We start from the raw sequence: 19814 nt of genomic DNA, 5'->3' as shown, positions 1-19814 counted from the left end.
GCGCAAACCATTAAATATACGCTTATTGACATTTTTTTTACCAAAGACATGTGGCCGAATACATTTTGGCCTAAATGTATGACTAAAATTTAGTTTATTGGATTTTTTTTATAACAAAAAGTAGAAAATATCATTTTTTTTCAAAATTTTCAGTCTTTTTCCGTTTATAGCGCAAAAAATAAAAACGGCAGAGGTGATCAAATACCATCAAAAGAAAGCTCTATTTGTGGGAAGTAAAGGACGCAAATTTCGTTTGGGTACAGCATTGCATGACCGCGCAATTAGCAGTTAAAGCGACGCAGTGCCGAATTGTAAAAAGTGCTCTGGTCAGGAAGGGGGTAAATCCTTCCGGGGCTGAAGTGGTTAAAGCCTCAAGCAGTTTTAAATGACTTTTATTCCTTTAGAAATGTCATTTTGTGCAGGGACTGTTCTAAGCATGGGAAACACGCGCCACTTTACATGCATACTATTGACACCCCCCAGGTACGATATTTAAAAGAATATTTCACTTTTATTTTTCACTTTAACCACTTTAAGACCAGCCTCGTTTTGGATTTTAGGTGTTTACATGTTTAAAACAGGTTTTTCTGCTAGAAAATTACTTAGAACCCCCAAACATTATATATGGTTTTTCTTCTAACACCCTAGAGAATACAATGGCGGTCATTGCAATACTTTTTTTTGCACCGTATTTGCGCAGCGGTCTTATAAGCGCACTTTTTTTGGAAAAAATTCACTTTTTTGAATAAAAAAATAAAAGAACAGTAAAGTTATCCCAATTTTTTTTTATATTGTGAAATATAATGTTACGCCGAGTAAATTGATACCCAACATGTCCTGCTTGAAAATTGCGCCCGCTCGTGGAATGGCGTCAAACTTTTACCCTCAAAAATCTCCATAGGCGACGTTTAAAAAATTCTACAGGTTGCATATTTTGCGCTACAGAGGCGGTCTAGGGCTAGAATTATTGTTCTCGCTCTACCGGTCGCGGCGATACCTCACATGTGTGGTTTGACCACCGTTTTCATATGCGGGCACTACTCGCGTATGCGTTCGCTTCTGCGCGCGAGCTCGTCGGGACAGGGGGGTTTTAAAATTTTTTTTTTAATTTTTATTATTTATTTTACAATATTTTATTTATTTTTACACTTTTAAAAAAAAAAAAAATTGTGTCACTTTTATTTCTATTACAAGGAATGTAAACATCCCTTGTAATAGAAAAAAGCATGGCAGGACCTCTTAAATATGAGATCTGGGGTCAAAAAGACCTCAGATCTCATATTTACACTAAAATGCAATAAAAAAAAAAAAAAGTCATTTAGAAAAATGACATTTGAAAAAATATGCCTTTAAGAGCAGTGTCATGGAGACGAGTGAGCGCCATCTTGGCCTCACTCGTCTCTATACACACCACGGCAGAGGACGCGATCGCCTCCGCCGCTACCGACGGCTCCAGTAAGCGGCGGAGGGCACCGGATCGCGGCGGGAGGGGGGGCCCCTCTCCCGCCACCGATAAAAGTGATCTCGCGGCGAATCCGCCGCAGGGACCACTTTTATCTGAAAGCCGGCCGCCGCACGAAAACGGGGATACCGGGGTTATGGCAGCTAGTTGCTGCCATAACAACGATATCCCCGTTCAAACTTAGGACGTACATATTCGTGCGGCGGTCGGGAAGTGGTTAAGCATCATTAAAATCACTGCTCCCGAAAAAACATCAGTTTTTAAAACTTTTTTTCCATTGATACATGTCCCCTGGGGCAGCACCCGGGTCCCCAAACCCTTTTAAGGACAATAACTTGCATATTAGCCTTTAAAATTCGCACTTTTGATTTCTCACGTTCGAGTCCCATAGACTTTAACAGTGTTCGAATGTTCGCGCGAACTTTCGGCCATTCGCATGTTCTGGATGCGAACCGAACCAGGAGGGGGTTCAGCCCATCCTTAGTGGAAACCTTGCAAGCAGATCTGAACAAATTAATGGGGTGAGCAACTACATGGCAAATGAGGTTTAATGTAGAAAAATGTAAAATAATGCATTTTGTTAGCAAAAATATGACTACAATCTACTCACTAGGGAGTGAACCTCTGGGGGAATCTAGGATGGAAAAGGACCTGGGGGTCCTAGTAGATGATTGGCTCAGCAATGGCATGCAATGCCAAGCTGCTGCTAACAAAGCAATCAGAATAGCGACATGCATTAAAAAGGGGATTAACTCCAGAGATAAAACTGTGCACCAGTCCTTAGGAAGGATGTACTGGAAATGGAGCGAGTACAAAGAAGGGCAACAAAGCTAATAAAGGGTCTGGAGGATATTAGTTATGAAGAAAGGTTGCGAGCACTGAACTTATTCTCTCTGGAGAAGAGACGCTTGAGAGGGGATATGATTTCAATATACAAATACCGTACTGGTGACCCCACAGTAGGGATAAAACTTTTTTGTGGAAGAGCGTTTTATAAGACACGTGGTAACTCATTAAAATTAGAAGAAAAGAGGTTTAACCTTAACTGCGTAGAGGGTTCTTTACTGTAAGAGCGGCAAAGATGTGGAATTCCCTTCCACAGGTGGTGGTTTCAGCGGGGGGGGGGGGCATTGATAGTTTAAAAAAACTATTAGATAAGCACCTGAACGACTGCAACATACAGTGATGTACAATGTAATACTGACATATAATCACACACATAGGTTGAACTTGATGGACTTGTGTCTTTTTTCAACCTCACCTACTATGTAACTATGTAACCAAAACGGATATGTCATCAGTTACCAACTCTTAGCTGCATTCGTTTCCTTTTTCAGGTCATTTTCCTTTATTTTAAACTGGTGATCCAGTCAGTAAATGTGTTATTCAACTACATTTAACAGACCAAGCTGTCCAGCAAAAGTGTCAGCTAAGAGGTTGACACAAACCATTTAACACTGACGGGTGCTTACAAAGATCAGTTTTTATTCATTTATGTAAAGCCTTAACTTTAGCCTGATTGAGTGTTTGACTTAAACACAGTTAATCTAGTTGTCAGATTTATTAAATTACCCCTTTAGTGTGAAAAAAAAAACACAACGTGGCAGTGAAATTGTATAGTCTGCAAACAGGAATTATTATTTTTGTGTATGAGGTTGAAGTTTCCTCTTTGATCTGTGGGAAACGTTGTGTCTATTCAAACATTTCATTATCGTAAAAGAAGGGGAATATAGGGATTATGACGGTGCCAGGAAAACACGGTACATACCAAGATTTTTAAAAATGAGTAATTTTTATTAGAACATATCATATATAAAAAATAAACACAAAAATTACAGAGTCAAGGTGTGCATAAATACTAAAAGCATATCTGTAGTGAATTTCACCGAGCTAGGCCTCATAGATGTTGCGGCCAATGCAAAGGATAGGTATTTTAGGTATCCGACATGTTTCGCCAGTATTGGCTTCTTCAGGGATAAGTTGTTAATACCTAAAACGCTACAGTAGTTCTGTGAAAATGACATAACAATCAGTGAGTATATCGAATAGATGATACATTAAAGAAGATGTCATTTAATTATGTATATATATATATATATATATATATATATATGTTTGCGAGCTGACAGTATAGACTGACCTCCACCACCACCCAAAAGGCACCAAGAAAAGTTCCCCACACACCATCGGGCAGGCTAAAGGTCCTCATCCCAAAACAATCACCCCACTAGACATTCTATGGATGGAAATGAGATACCTGCAAGTCACCAGAGGGGGCCTCACACAACTCCAGCACTAAACCTCCAGCCAGGAGCACAATAGGTAGCTGTAGAGGGCAGTAAAAAGGACCTGGCCAATTATGTATCTAGAGAGGTATAAATTATTTACAGTAAGTTCATCTATCATAATATCGCCTTTTTCTAAAAAGGTCATACAAGTTTCAATAGTAGGTAGAAAAAATTCGTTTATGTGGGACTAAAAAGTCTCCAATTAGTGTACTTACAAAATAGTGCTTTTTAAAGTGAATGACAGGACACCGATAAATCCTTACGCTTAGAGAGAAACTCTAAACATCAACAGGAGCAAGATTTGCATGAACAAGAGAAGAGTTTATATGCCACTTGTAAGACTGTCAGGGGGGAAAAAAGACATAATCATAGAAGGCACTTTGGTTGATCCATAAGTGAACTGCACCAGCACAAAACAAGGTAAGTACAGACTTACCATTGGATAGATATATAGCGAGATGCTGGACTAGGTAGAGCCAGCAGCCAGCGACAACACTAGATAAGAAAAAACCAGAAAGCAAAAGGTAGTGTAAGCATGAAGTAAGTCTATTAAAGCCCCAAGCAACTGAGGGTCCATACTGGTACCTACCCAGTCAAGTGGTGGTTGATGCGTCGGTGTCCTGTAACATCCCTGGCGAGTGTGTTTGCCTGGGATGCCGGCGTTCTAATGCCCTCCATTTTCTTGCCTTGTGTGCAGGCACTTCTTTGGGGTTTATATATATCCCTGGACTGTCCTCGCCCACTTTCACCTCCTCCCTCTGTGTGCCTCGAGGACGTCCCCGTTCCCTCGGATGTTCGGGTTTCCTTTTTCCCTTCTTATTCTCCCTTTCCCTCCTTCCCCTTTCCTCCCTCCCCTCGTTTCGTTCTTCTCTTGTTTCTCCACTTTCTGGCCTTTCTCCTTTCTTTTCTCTTTTCTTGTTCATGCAAATCTTGCTCCTGTTGATGTTTAGAGTTTCTCTCTAAGCGTAAGGATTTATCGGTGTCCTGTCATTCACTTTAAAAAGCACTATTTTGTAAGTACACTAATTGGAGACTTTTTAGTCCCACATAAACGAATTTTTTCTACCTACTATTGAAACTTGTATGACCTTTTTAGAAAAAGGCGATATTATGATAGATGAACTTACTGTAAATAATTTATACCTCTCTAGATACATAATTGGCCAGGTCCTTTTTACTGCCCTCTACAGCTACCTATTGTGCTCCTGGCTGGAGGTTTAGTGCTGGAGTTGTGTGAGGCCCCCTCTGGTGACTTGCAGGTATCTCATTTCCATCCATAGAATGTCTGGTGGGGTGATTGTTTTGGGATGAGGACCTTTAGCCTGCCCGATGGTGTGTGGGGAACTTTTCTTGGTGCCTTTTGGGTGGTGGTGGAGGTCAGTCTATACTGTCAGCTCGCAAACATATATATATATATATATATATACATAATTAAATGACATCTTCTTTAATGTATCATCTATTCGATATACTCACTGATTGTTATGTCATTTTCACAGAACTACTGTAGCGTTTTAGGTATTAACAACTTATCCCTGAATAAGCCAATACTGGCGAAACATGTCGGATACCTAAAATACCTATCCTTTGCATTGGCCGCAACATCTATGAGGCCTAGCTCGGTGAAATTCACTACAGATATGCTTTTAGTATTTATGCACACCTTGACTCTGTAATTTTTGTGTTTATTTTTTATATATGATATGTTCTAATAAAAATTACTCATTTTTAAAAATCTTGGTATGTACCGTGTTTTCCTGGCACCGTCATAATCCCTATATTCCCCTTCTTTGACCTTATCATTAGATCTTTGGGATGAGGTGTTGTATTACATTGAGGACCACCCAGCCACATAGTAATTTCATTATCGTAGTTAACATCGACTGATTTCAAGTTTATAGAAAATAAGGAGGAAAGTAAAAACACAAGGGTTAGGTGGCACAGATTGTTTGTACAGGACCTATTTGAAAGAAAGAAAGAAATATCTAAATACCTTATTTTATTCTCGTACTAAAATGATAACGTAATCTTTCCCTGCTTGTTCCTGTCTGCAGGGAAAGTTCTCTGGGAGGATCGCTAGTATTAGATAATATATGCGGGGGGGGGGGGTTGTTTACAGGGAGATGATGCCTCCATTACGCATTCCCTGTTAGATCCCCCTGCTAGTTATTATAAAAAAAGCATGGGGGAGGAGGGAGTGAGGGGCTTATGACTTATCACTAAGCAAATGCCCACAAAGGTGACTCTTTAGTTACATGGTCAGCCTAGATCAGGACTACCTAGAAAGTGAACAGCTTTCATGCTCACAGAAAAACAAGTATGTGTACAGGTGGCAACGGCCATACCAAAGCATCTGATACCTACTTTCTGCATTTGTTTTGCACAAACCAACCCCCAATCCCCCTCTCCTGGGATCTCCTGTTGGCACTCTGGTTCCTCCCCCCTGCTGAATGCCTCAATAGCAAACCGTTTGCTATGGGGGCACTAATGTGGGCTCAATCCCAAGCCATGATGTGTGTGTCTCCACTCCGTGCCATCCCCACTCTCTCCTCACAGGCTGTGATTGCCAGCAGCAGAAGCTAATGGCTCCGGATGCTGCCTCCATGAGCAGGCAGGAGAAAAAGTGGAGAGATTTCTTTTTTTAACAGCTGGGTTTAATGTTACTTTAAATGGTCTGTAAAGTAAAAATATAATCAGTGATCTTGTAAATTTTTGCTTATTATAGGTTTGGTAAAGAATACAGTCTTCAGCTGGATTACATTGAATATCTGGATGAAATAGCCCAAGAAATAGGCTGTAAACCAAATATTCTAGGACTACTTGTGACAGATCCTTTTCTAGCGTTAAAAGTAGTCTTTGGACCATGCACACCAGCACAGTACCGTTTGAGAGGACCAGGGCAATGGCCAATGGCCAGGAAGCAAATTATGACTACATTTGATCGCATACTAAAGCCTACTAAGACCCGCGTGGTTCGGACCCACAAAGAGAAATTGTCAATAGTTTATGGATTGTGTGCACTGTGTATTCTTGCTCTCCTCTTAGCTTTGGCTATGTACAAAAATTAGAATGGCAAGATAGTGGAAAATGCCAACGAAATGAATGAATCATCAGGGAATACCCTTAATATACAAAGCCTGTCACTTAGCTAATTCTACAATTTGGTGTGAACGAAATTACCGTATTTAATCACTAGCTTGTGTGGAATTTGACCAACTGTATATACTATAAAAATACTAAGAAAAAATTATTTTGTGGTAACATCGTGTGCAAGTAATTTATGTCATAAATCAGTCAGAACACATACAATCCCAACTTAAAAACTGAGAAAAAATTTGTCTATTTGGAATATCATACTTCATTGAGACTGCTATAGGAGGTGCACATAGAATGTACTATAAGTTAGGAGAAGTTCAGGACTTAAAAAAAAACAATTATACTCACGTAGGTGGATGCTGCATCTGTCCCCCGCCAGCTCTGCAGAGAGAACTGAGCAATCAAACACTGCTGATTGCTCAGTTCTCCCCTCGGCACAGAGAGACATGACTGTCAGTATTTATTTATTTTAAAGTGGCTGTCTGCTCTCCACTAAAATGCTCACTGGAGTGCTGGGCTGTGGAGGGGGCGGGAGGGACTATCTCAGCCTCTCAGCTAAGAGTTTGAGCCAGGTGCCAGCCCAGGTATTTGGGTGGATTCTGACAATATGGTCACGATCTTTCGAGTGATATCAGCTGACAGCAGGCTTTATTGTACCTGGGTCAAAGAAGTGCAGAACAAACAGCACTCCTGTGATCCATAGGAGAAGTATGGCCAAAAGAGCTTTACCATACTTCTCCATTAATAGCAATTTTAGTGCTGTGCATACATTATATGTACTGTGAAATCAGACTGGCTTTTTAAAAGGGTATTACAGATATAAAGTGTTAGTATACTGTACATTGCATTTTTAACTGCACACCAAGGTTACCTATGAAAGATAATGATATAGTTTATTCATTTATAAGTATACTGTGACTTTCATGCCGGTTTTATGCGATAGCATACTGCGTGTGTATTATGAACTTCAGTCTCATTCTTTCAGACAAAGTACACTTATTCTTTTTCGCATCTTTGCCTTAATTTAACCCACCATCCCCCACTACAGATGCATGCTTACCAAGCTCTGTTCCCCATGGTCTGTGGTTCTGGTTGGCAGTAAGCCCTCTGGATGTAAACAATACCCAAAGGCCAAGGGCATTGGATCTCAGTAAGTATAGAGCTGTGGAGGGGGAGTGTGGGATTGGTGTATCAATTCAAGCATTCCATCAGTTACAGGCTAATCAAGAAGATATTTTTAAAACATTCTATACCACATTTTCATAAGGTTGTTGTCTGTTGGGAAACAGAATCCTAATGATTACAAATTATGACTATTTTAAAAACACTGAGTGTCGGTTCACACTGGGGCGACTTGTCAGCTTTACAATTTGCGCTCCATTCAGTGAAATAGAACCATTCTAATCAGAGCGACTGAAGTCGATCTGTCTTAGAAAAATGTTCTTGCACTACTTGGGGCAACTTCGGAGCGCCTTGCATTGCATACTTCTATTAAAGAAGTATTTTGCAAGGCGCGCTGAGCGGGGCAGCTTTAGAGTCGGGCGACTTTGAAGCCGCCCCAGTGTGAACCGAGACTAAGGGGGAGATTTGCTAAAACTAGAGCACTTAAGCTTTGACAATAAATCCTAGAAGCTGATTCAATGCAGACCTGCACCAGATTTTGTACGCACCAGTTTTAGTAAATCCCCCCCCCCCCCCCATAAGTGTTAAATGTACTAACAGTAAAAAAATATTTTTTTAATTCTATCTTTTCTTTTTTAAACTTTAAGGTTTTTATTGATTTTAATTAAGAATAATAAATACATATAACAGCATTCAGTTTTGTTAAGTAACGGATATCAATAGTTGTTCCATAAAGCATAACAAAATGAACAAAAAAAGATATTCAAATCTGAAAGGACAACATATACGTTGCTTATATTTAAGTATAGTATGCAAAAACTATAATAGAACAATATGAAGGATAAGCAAGTAGAAGGTTCCACATGTTATTAAGCACTCAAAGGAAAAATAGCAGATCTACATGTTATTGTAGTTTATTAAAATCTTTAGGAGAGTTAGAAGCTCTATATTGTATTAAAACTAATAAATAATGAATAAAACATGCCTTGCTTAGATAGAACCTCAATATTAGCTTGAGCGAAGAAGAGAGATTTACACATAAATGTTATAAAAATATATAGCTATATATCAGTTTTGATGAAATGTTACTTTATCTTGCTTTAATATTTTAGTTTGGGAGCTGTCTGGACTTTAACTAATTGTACAACTCATGTCATCTGGATCTAATGTAATTTATTGCATTACATCATACATTACATTTTAACAACAGTTATTACATACTGCTATACTTATATCAATTATTATTTAGAATCTTTCAGATAAGGTATAACTCTTAACTCTGAATCTATACATTGTCTAAGTACCTCTATTTTATTTTTAAATGTAATTCCATGCTGTGATATTATTAATTTATAATAAAACAACATGTTCAAATTTGTTTAAAGAACTGACATTTATTCTTTTAAATATGAAAAAAAAAATGCATCCGTTAGTGATGTCACATACCTATAGTACATACAGTATTCATCTGGTCACTCTAAAACAGTGTTCCCCAAACTACAGCATTTGGGCAGGTTACAGCTTACTGTTGGCTGTGACTTCATCATGAGGAGCAGTGCAGGACATGGACTTTGCAAGGTAGGTGCCACTGAACACCAGCGTTGGGGCTACATTCCACCTACTGACCATCAATGATGGGGCTACATTCTTTACACCAACCACCGGAGACTGTGCTACATTCCTTACACTGACCATTAACGATGGGGCTCAGGGTTGCCAACTGTCAGTATATAGTTTGTAAAATCCATAATTTTTGCATCTGTTCATGAATGTCCGTTATGGACAGGCAGACTGCATGTCTGCAATGGATATTAGTGGACAGTTGCAATAATTACAGATTTTACTAACTGTACATTTACTGACAGTTCGCAACCCTGATGGGGCTACGTTCCTCAAATCAACCACCAGTGACTGTGCTACATTCGTTACACTGACCACCAATGAGTTTGTCTGCTGGGGCCCTGAACACCTGTGCAGTAACAGATTTTTAAGGCAACAAATTAGCAACTGAAGTATTGTCTTTTTAAAATACTACACACTGCCTCTGCCTTTTGGTCTCAGGTCTTCACCATATACAGCAGTCTATATGATCGACCAACGATGCCATCCTCAGCGATAGCACTATTATCAATGCTCCCTGGCTCCGTAGCCTCCCATAAACGTACCCTGCTACGCTTCTTTCTGTCGGCTGCCAGACAACTTATCCCCCTCTTCTGGAAGACCACCACCACCCCACCCCTATCCACCTGGGTCTCAGCAGTCAATGATATCATGTGCATGGAGGAAATGATAGCTCTAGACAATGACATCTTCTACAAATTTAAAACCCTCTGGTTTATCTAGATGGAATATTTTACTCTACTATTCTGACTCCCTAAAGGCGATGTTGACACCTCAAAGCTAATCCAGACTCACCCCCGGACCGTATCTTCCCAGCCTGTTACGTGGGGGTTTGCTCAACCCTCCCTACCCTTCCTTCCCCCTCGCTATACCTATCCCCCTCTTCCTCTCTCTACTTCTTTTTTTTTTCTCTCTCCTGCTTTCCCCCCTCCTTCTTTCCCTATGTTCGAATGACTGCTACTCAGATGTCTAATCCCACATACTCTATAAATCTTTCATGCAATACACTATGGTTCTAACCACCTTTGGTTTGGAGGACGGGCACGCTCGCATGCCATACTAAAGGGCATACGGACTTGTATTTGACATGGATGCCACACTGTATTGCTTAATGTACAGAACATCTGATCATTACCCATGTACTGTTGTTTTTCTTCTGTAAAATACAATAAAAATATATTTGACTCTAAAATACTACACACTGAATGAATAACAGGTATGCAAAATCATTTAGGGTTGATCCACCTTCAGAAAGCCTGTTCCTAGAGAGCTTACTTCATCAGAAACTACTGAGAAGCAATTGTTTAACTGCTCATTTCTGAGAGGGGGTCCGGACACTGCAGTTTTCCTTACCAGTATTCCATTAAATGCAACCATGCCTGGCAAAATGAAATCAGAACTTAGGTTAAATTGTCCATCCAGTTCAAGGTTCAGGTTGCCTGATACAAGCAGTTTTTGGATGCACAGAGTAATGAGTGCATATCTATGACAGAAGCAGCTCACTCTCTGTTATAAAAACCAATTGGACAGGAATGAAAAACATGACCCATTGAAATAGCCAACAAAACCGTGGAATTTTCTCCGAAGGGTGTTGGCTCAAACTTGTCTTGCATACACACGGTCACACAAATGTTGGCCAACAATTACGAACGTAGTGATGTACTAGACGTACTATGTGGTTTTTCAGCTCTTTAGCGCCACTCTTTGGGCTCCTTCTGCTAATTTCATGTTAGTAGAAGTTTGGTGAGTGTTGATTTGCGCTTTTCTTTTCGCGTTTTTCATTTAGCGCTTTTCAGTTCTCGCTTTTCATTTCATGCTTTTAAGTTTGTTTCTGAACAGCCGTTCATCAACCAGACATGTTGCGGAATCGGAGCAGATAACGTGTTATTTATTATTGGCCTTGGAGTTATTGCTTTGACATTATTTTTTTGGCTGAATAATGATTTGATTTGGTATATCTTCTATATTTTTGGATGCATAAAATGCACTTTTTGGTTAAGTTCTATTGGCAGATAGCATGTCTATTTTTTTTTAATGCACAGTAAAAAAATTAGGAGAATAATACTTGACTATGTGTTTTACTTCAAATGACAGTTTGGGAGTAGGCAGTTACATTTTAAAAAATACAATGTAAAATTGACAAGGGACACCAACATAGTTGTATCTTTGATCTTATGAACTAGGGGATAATTGTGTTGTGGTAACTTGCACAAATAAGAAAAAAAAACCATAATAATATTATTCTTGATATCACTAGAAAAAAAAAGTCTTTGAAAATTAGTTTGCAATAACTCCATCAGTATCACCAGCAAAGCAGCTTCATTATTATCCCATTAAAAAAGAAGAGAATGTGCGCTGCAATTGGAGATTTCATAATTTGTCACGTCACAATGTTAATTCTCCATTACAAACGCTAGTTTACAAGACCGACCGCTTCTGCTTCCGAGCTTGCATGTTTGTACTTTGGACTTTTGTCTGACGGACTTGTGTACACACGATCGGAAAATCCGACAACACACATATGTTGGTGGAAAATTTGAAAACATGCTAGCCAACATTTGTTGGCGGAAAGTCTGATAACAATTGTCCGATGGAGCATACACACGGTCGGATTTTCCGCCAACAGCCTGACATCCAACATTTCCCAATTGAAAATCCGATCGTGTGTATGGGGCTTTAGAGTTGGCACTGCCCCTGCCCGGACACAGTTTGAGTCCAATAGAGGTGTTTGGTGGTTTGGGAGTATGTTTAGCTACGCATCAATGTCATCTCTTTATGTTTTCACAAAATGGATTATGTCCTATCTGACTGTTTGTTTCTGAACCTTTTCTCTTTGAAAAACCTCAATTAAAAAATTGGAAAAAAAAAGAGATCTCTCTTGAGATATGGCAGCTCTAGGAATTGTGTTCATATGCCTAATTCTTCTATTCGCCCCCAATAAATACCTCTATCAAGCTGGGCCCCTACCGTCCAGTATAGTCAATACCTGTCATTGTGAAAGGGTTGCTCCCAGAGGCTGAATATAGATGGGTGAGATAGTGATGCTGCTTAGACAAAGGAAAGTTTTCAGGCAGCAAATACAAATAGCATATTTCAAGCTGAAACACTTTTTAGGAATCTAATATGTGAAGCTCAGTTATGAGATTAATAACAATTTATTGAAAATTTAATTGGATATGCATGTAATTAAAATTGACACCTTTTTATTTTCAGAATTTGTGTTTTTAAACTTCTTAAAAAATAAGAAAAAGAAATCTGTCTACTGTAGTATAATAATATGTACATTGGTTTAAGATATCATGTAATAAGGGTTTCTATGGTTTATAACGATGACCTTGCTTTCATTGAGTGCACAACCCCCCCTCCCCCATCATTACTACATACTACATTACATACTACATCATTAGCACATCATTACTCTTTGGGTGGATACCTACCTGAATTTGATGAAGCACTTTAATGCCACGACGCAGTAAAAGTTAGGCCTTGGAGTTAGACTGGACATTATAAAAACACCAGTAACGTTAGCTGTAGAAAGCTGTAGCTGTAGAATGAGTTTTGCAGCATTTTTGCAGTAGTGTTTTTCAACATTTGCGTTTCTTAGCAAAACTATACTCCCACAAAAGCTTATGGCTCAAAAACGCTCATAAAAGCCGTATAGCTGAGTTTTTCAATGTTTTTCAGAGTTAGAGCATTTTTACAGCTGAAAAACTCCTCCTCAAACCCACTAGTTCTGGGCTTTTTTTCCAGACAGAAAACACCTCTGCCAAAAACTGCTGATAACAGCCTATGTGTGCATGGACACATGTGATAATATGCTGGGGAGTTTACTGGCTGCGGGAAAAAATGCCTGAAGCCAAAAACAGCAGCTGTAAAAATATGTGTGCATGAGGCCTAATTACAACCTACGATTCAACTTTAATCAGTGGTGGCTGCACACTGAAAATAAGAGAAATGGTTTTTGAAAACAGAGCTCAGCTCAATAATTACATAAAAAATCATAATTTTGGCATTAGAACATTAACGTGTGACATAGCGTTACACGTTAACATAGTACAAGTGTAGTATAGCGCTGCGCAAACTGCTGGCGCTATATAAATCCTGTATAATAAAGAAAAAATAACAGCACGACAATATTAAATCCTGGAATAGACCATTTTCTCTCCCATTTTCAAACTGGCATCACTCATATAGTGCTTGCTGCTAGGGTGATGATCACTAGGCAGTGGAAGCGGCAGATAGAGCTTAATCCTTCAGAAACTGAGTTGGTTAAGATCAGTTTTGTAAATGAACAATTATTAGCCATCTGCAGAGGTAATCACCTAATGTTGTTAACTGGATTGTTTGGCTTGCTAAATTTTACTGTTAGCTTGCTGTGAACATGATTCCCCTGATTGCATAGGCTGTGACATTGTTAGTGTTATGCCCCGTACACACGGTCGGACTTTGTTCGGACATTCCGACAACAAAATCCTAGGATTTTTTCCGACGGATGTTGGCTCAAACTTGTTTTGCCTACACACGGTCGCACAAAGTTGTCGGAATTTCCGATCGACAACCACGCGGTCACGTACACCACGTACGACGAGACTAGAAAAGGCCGGTTCAGAACCAAGCGCGGCACCCTTTGGGCTCCTTTTGCTAATCTCGTGTTAGTAAAAGTTTGGTGAGAGACGATTTGCACTTTTTCAGACTCGTGGCTTTCAGATCGTTTTCTGCCGTTCAGTTTGTGCTTGTGGGTTTGTATCTGCTCTTCAGTGCGTGCAGCAAGTTCTGCGTGACTTTAAGTAGTCATTGTATTCTTGTTCGTTCGTTACTGGTTTTCAGGTCGCTCTTCACAGGCCTTGCTGTTCTTCAGTGCGTTCTGTTACTTCGTTCTGAGCAGCCGACCGTTTTCTAGCCATGTTTCGTATGCGTACTCCTCGTAGAGTTCGTGCTGTGCGTGGGCTTGGTGTTGGGGTCCTGACCTTGACACAAGTCCAGTCCATGAACAGGGTGGGGAGGAGTTCATGGACCAAGAATTGGTTGCTTCAGCGTGACCAGTTCTCTCATATGCCTTTGCTCCGTGAGATCCGTGAGAATAATCCTGATGATTTCAGGAACTTTCTCAGGATGACGGACCCCGTGTTTCACCGTTTGTTGGCTTCGCTGACCCCCTATATCAGCAGGGAGGATACCTGCATGAGGCAAACCATCACTCCGGAGCAGAGGCTGGTCGCTACCTTGCGGTATTTGGCCACAGGGAGAAGCCTGCAGGACCTCAAGTTCTCGACAGCATCTCCCCCCCGGCTCTGGGGATCATTATCCCAGAGACCTGTTCTGCCATCATACAGGTCCTGCAGAAGGAGTATATGAAGGTAAGATTTTTATCCTTTTATATCACATTTTATTGTATTGAATGTTTGATAATATATTGTATTTCTTCCCTCATTCCCTAATTCCCATGCATGCTGGATTTTTATGTAATTATTATTTTGTGTCCTTCATACATATTTGCCCTTCAATAACCTCCCCAGCATGGTGTCTCCTGCCCTATATTCACATCATGTAGTCACTTAACAATGTATTTTATCAGCTCCATAGTAGTGCTTTACCCCAAACACCCCCTAAAATGTTTGGAAATGTTATTTTTGATTTAAATTCAGGCAGAGTGGCAGAGGCTTTTTTTTGTGGTGTCCCCAAATTTTTTGTAACCCTCCCTCCCCCAACTGCTAAGTCAGCTGATCCCAATTCTCTATCCTCAATCATCTATCTGCTGACTTTGCCAAACCCATACACACTATACCCACCTCTTTACTGGTCAGATTTATGGATGAATTCCCCAAAGCATGTAGTGCAAGGGCCTGCCTGTATACTTTCCAATGGTACTGTTTAAAGTTTTTGTATCCTATTATTATCTTGATAGGTAATAGCAGAATGTCCAAATGTCCTCAAATGTGTACAGTGTGTATTTATATCTTTGTATTATGACACTTCTTACCTGTCCAGTGGTCTGCCAATAGTGTAACTAAGGAGGGGCTGTTCCAAGTAATACCCTGTATTTAGGCATTCATCTCTCAATGAAGTGACGAGGGTTACCTGTCCAAGAGTTCCCCCCCCCCTATAATGTTAGAAATGGCCCATGAGAGGGGGGGAGGGGGAATATGATAGGTGTACCTTATACTTTGTTGTTGTTAAATTCCCCTTAGTAAATGCTATCTGGAGGTTGCCCCATAATGTTTGTGTATAATCTGCTTGCCATGTATCTTTGATAAAATAGTAATGTTTATTGTTTTTTCCTCAACAGTTTCCTTCAACGCCACAGGAATGGCAGACTGTGGCCTCCCACTTTGCCCAGCGGTGGGACTTTCCTAACTGCGGAGGGGCAATTGATGGGAAACACGTCCACATCGTCCCACCACCCAACTCGGGATCGTACTATTATAATTACAAGGGGTTTAATAGTATAGTGATGTTGGCGGTGGTGTCGGCTAATTACGAGTTCTTGTATGTGGACGTGGGGAAGAATGGCCGGATGTCCAATGGTGGAGTGATCGCCCAGACAGAGTTCTACAGGCGTCTCCAGAATGGCAGCTTGGACTTGCCACCTCCAGAGGACAATGTTGAAGGTCTCCCATTTGTGTTCGTTGCTGATGAAGCATTTGCGCTGGGGGACCACCTGATGCGGCCATTCCCGATGAGGACCCTCACCACGGAACAGAGGGTTTTTAATTACCGGCTGGCCAGAGCACGAAGAGTGGTGGAGAACACATTTGGAATCCTGGCCAGCCGGTTCCGATTATTTCTGACACCCATCCATATGGCGGAGTAAAAACTGAACCATATAATACTTGCCTGCTGTGTTCTCCATAATTTTTTAAGAAAACATTCAGCCAACTATGCTGGCTCAGTTGGGCCTGAGGCCGGAATCCCAAATCCATCACCACTGACGGCGCTTGAAAGTGGCCGTCCTGGCTTGCCCTCCCTGAATGCCCGTGATGTCCGGTTACGCTACCTGGAGTTCTTTGCGGGTAGGGGGGCTATCAATATGCCAGACAATCTGTGACACCTTTTTCAAATAAAAAACAACCAAAAGAAATTCTTTGTGGACATTTACTGCTTGTGTTTGTTTTAGCTGACCCTGACAGAAATGTGTTGAGTGCAGAAAATGTCGTGATTGGGTAACCTTATAAAAAACACTGTTGGCTGGTACTTCCTAAATGCAAAAACACATTTCACTACAAGTGCACTTGCAACTGCACTGAACCTGCACTTGTAGTGCAAAGTGTATTTGCCCTTAGGAAATAACCCCCATTTTTGCATAAAACAGCAATTACATCACCCCAAAAGTGTTGTAGTGTTGAGACAATAATCCACACATCCACACATAAGGCACTTTTTTATACCTGCACAATCACATGTGCATTTACCAAAGGTTTTTAAAACAAACCAACATGTTTGTTGTATAACAATGTTTGCAGTAGCATTATCAAAAATCGAAATATCCATTTCAGATAAAACAGGCCTGTGTAAAACCAACAAGAAAGCCAAAAAACTTGAACTTACAAAGTTCACATATGGTAAAACCTGAAGGCTATATCAGACATCAGTATTTAGGAACTGGGTTTGATATAGCGTTCAGATGGGGGGAAATCACCCCTGGAAAAGCCAAATTTGGAAGATGCACACCAATTTACGAATGTCAACATGTGCTATCTGCCATCAGGGGGGATCAAGGGAAGTGTTTTGGGGGAGCAAGCCCTTCCTCAACGCGACTTTATAATTCAGGAAGGGGTTGCACCCCCAAAACGCGTCCATTGATCTCCCGTGATGGCAGATAGCACATGTTGGCACACTGTGTGCATCCTCCAAATTTGGCTTTTCTAAACATTGAAAAAATTTTGGTAAGATTGGACCACGATAAAACAGGTGATTTTGTGGGGTTTAAATTCGCCCCAAAACAATAATGATGTTATAATTTTTTTAATAACATCACTGATTTGTTGCTGGATGTTTTGCAATTGGAGATTACACCCCATGATCTCCCCGGTGAGTATCTGGGCACTTTCAGATGTAAAGCGTTCTGGATCACGATCACCTAAAAAGAGAGAAAGAACAAAAAAAAAGGTCTCAAAAATCTGCCACCATCCATCTCTTTTACCTGAGCCTGTGGTCGCAGACACTCACCTGTTGTGGTGCCAATCTCCACCACATCTTCTTCTTCCTCCTGCTCTTCTTCTTGGGTTTGCGGTATTTCCCCTTCTTCCAGAGGGGGGGGTCTCTGGTCTCCTGGGATGAGAGGTGTCCGAGTCTTTTCTCCCCTATGTAAAACAAAAATGGTATAATTAGCACACAGATATTTGATGGCAGAACTAGAAATGGGAAACATTGCTTGGAAGTGGGGTACAATTGTCTATTTTAGCCGAGTTCCAAGATGTATATTTTTTATTGCCCTTTGTCAAGCTGCAATACTTTACCTGTTTAGTACAAGCTTCACAGATGTAGCCCCCCCTAAAGTATACACTGGAGCATTAGTGTGCCCCCCTAATAAAAATGGTGTTCTGGGGTCCCACACTAGTGCTCCAGTGTCCAGATGTGAAAACAGCTGCTCAGTGTCCTCTCCTTACACACAATCTAGTTTGCATTTCATTCTAGTAACAAACCCATCTACACAAACAAATATTTGGCATCCAAGTAGGCCCCCAAAAATGTGTGAAAATGCATATGGCCTAAACAATGGTGTTCTAGAGGCCGAAAGAAAAATGTTTGATACGAATGAATAATGGGCCCATGAACATTAAAGTTGACCTTTTTAAACGTTACAATTAATAAAAGCATATGGAGCAGAACGAACGTAATAAAGACAGAAAGAATAGGAACACAGCACAACTACTTACTTTTTTGCAGCACTCTCTGGATCTTTCAGTACTGCTCTGGCTCTCTCAACTTCAGGTCGGACCACCGCTTCCTGAGCTGATCTTTAGATCTTCATACCCCGAAATTCAGCTCAAGACTCCTGACCACTTTCGCCATGATTTTGGCCTTTCGGATGTTGGGGTTGGGGTAAGGCCCATATTTTCCGTCATAGTCGGACTTCCTCATGATGTCGACCATCTCCAACATCTCCCCAAACGACATATTTGTGGCCTTAAAACGTCTCCTTCTGGATCGGGACGTGCCTGGATCCGGGCTTTCCTCCTCCTCCTCCTCATTGCTAGAATTAGCACGCACCTGTTGTAACTCCGCCATCATGCTCTTCCCCCACTGCGCCAAACGAAAAGGGGCGGGGAATACACTAGAAAGAACGTCAGGGGCGGGCGGAGTTACACGCATGCGCAGTGTGTATAAAGCGTAACACGCGTGCGTATTACGTACGATCTGTGAGCGGAGGAAGGAGCATTGGATGCGCCGATCGTAAGAACGAAGGTAAGAGACAAACTTGTGCCTATACTGCTTCTAGATTGAGGCCTATATTGTAACAAGATTAGGAGAGTTTTGTCTGACATTAGGCTTTGTCTTGTGTTGTGTCTTGCAGTGAACATGGATATCTTAATGAAAGACAATGACTTCATGTCAGTATTCGTAGAGATGCTAAGTGAGCTGCCCTGTCTGTGGGAGATTACCCACCCCCATTTCAAGAACCAAGCAAAGAGGAAGGCAGCACTGGAGCAATTGTGTGAAATTGTAAAGCAGGTGATTCCCATGGCAGACATCACTTATTTAAAGATCTTCATTGGTGGCCTGAGGAGCACATATCTGAGGGAGCGCAAGAAAGTCCTGGATTCACAGAGATCCGGAGCAGCAGATGACATCTATGTCCCCAGGATGTTGTACTACGACAGGCTGCATTTTATGGCAGGCCAGACTGAACCCAGGTCATCCCTCTCCAGTCTTCCTTCCACGCTTCCTTCCCCCCTGGCTGAGGCTTCTGACGCCCAACCTGGGCCTTCCAGGCCACATGTAGAGGAGCCCAGATTGAGCCAGGTATAGCATTCCTCTAAATATTTCTGCTTGTCCAATCAATGATGTTAACTAGATGTTAGTTGGGAGTACTAATTTAGGATTGTGATTGATGATGCAAAAACTAAAACTATGTCCCTTTTTCATACACAGGGAAGTCTCAGCCAGGAGGTGGCCGGGCCGAGCCGGCTGGCTGATATCAAGGTCCCTCCACCCCCCCTGAAAAGAGAAAGTGGCAGTAGGAGGAGTACCCTAGAGGAGGCTGCTATAGCATTCTTTTGGAGGGC

General features: G+C 41.0%; 1 protein-coding gene across 2 annotated transcripts in view; it reads left to right on the top strand.

Moving 5' to 3' along the window:
• LOC141103550 (dimethylaniline monooxygenase [N-oxide-forming] 2-like) overlaps positions 1-9342 on the top strand; it is a 129205-nt gene extending 119863 nt beyond the window's left edge. For both annotated transcript variants that reach the window (XM_073593252.1, XM_073593253.1), the window contains exon 9: positions 6476-9342. In XM_073593252.1, coding sequence (XP_073449353.1) covers positions 6476-6818 — 343 coding nt within the window. In that variant the 3' untranslated portion in view covers positions 6819-9342. The remainder of the gene's footprint in view (positions 1-6475) is intronic.
• The last annotated feature ends 10472 nt before the right edge of the window (positions 9343-19814 follow it).

This window comes from Aquarana catesbeiana, linkage group LG07, assembly GCF_042186555.1.
Source record: "Aquarana catesbeiana isolate 2022-GZ linkage group LG07, ASM4218655v1, whole genome shotgun sequence".
Classification (NCBI taxonomy): domain Eukaryota; kingdom Metazoa; phylum Chordata; class Amphibia; order Anura; family Ranidae; genus Aquarana; species Aquarana catesbeiana.
The sequence above is the reverse complement of the archived record's forward strand: the minus strand, read 5'-3'. Positions and strand labels throughout refer to the sequence as shown.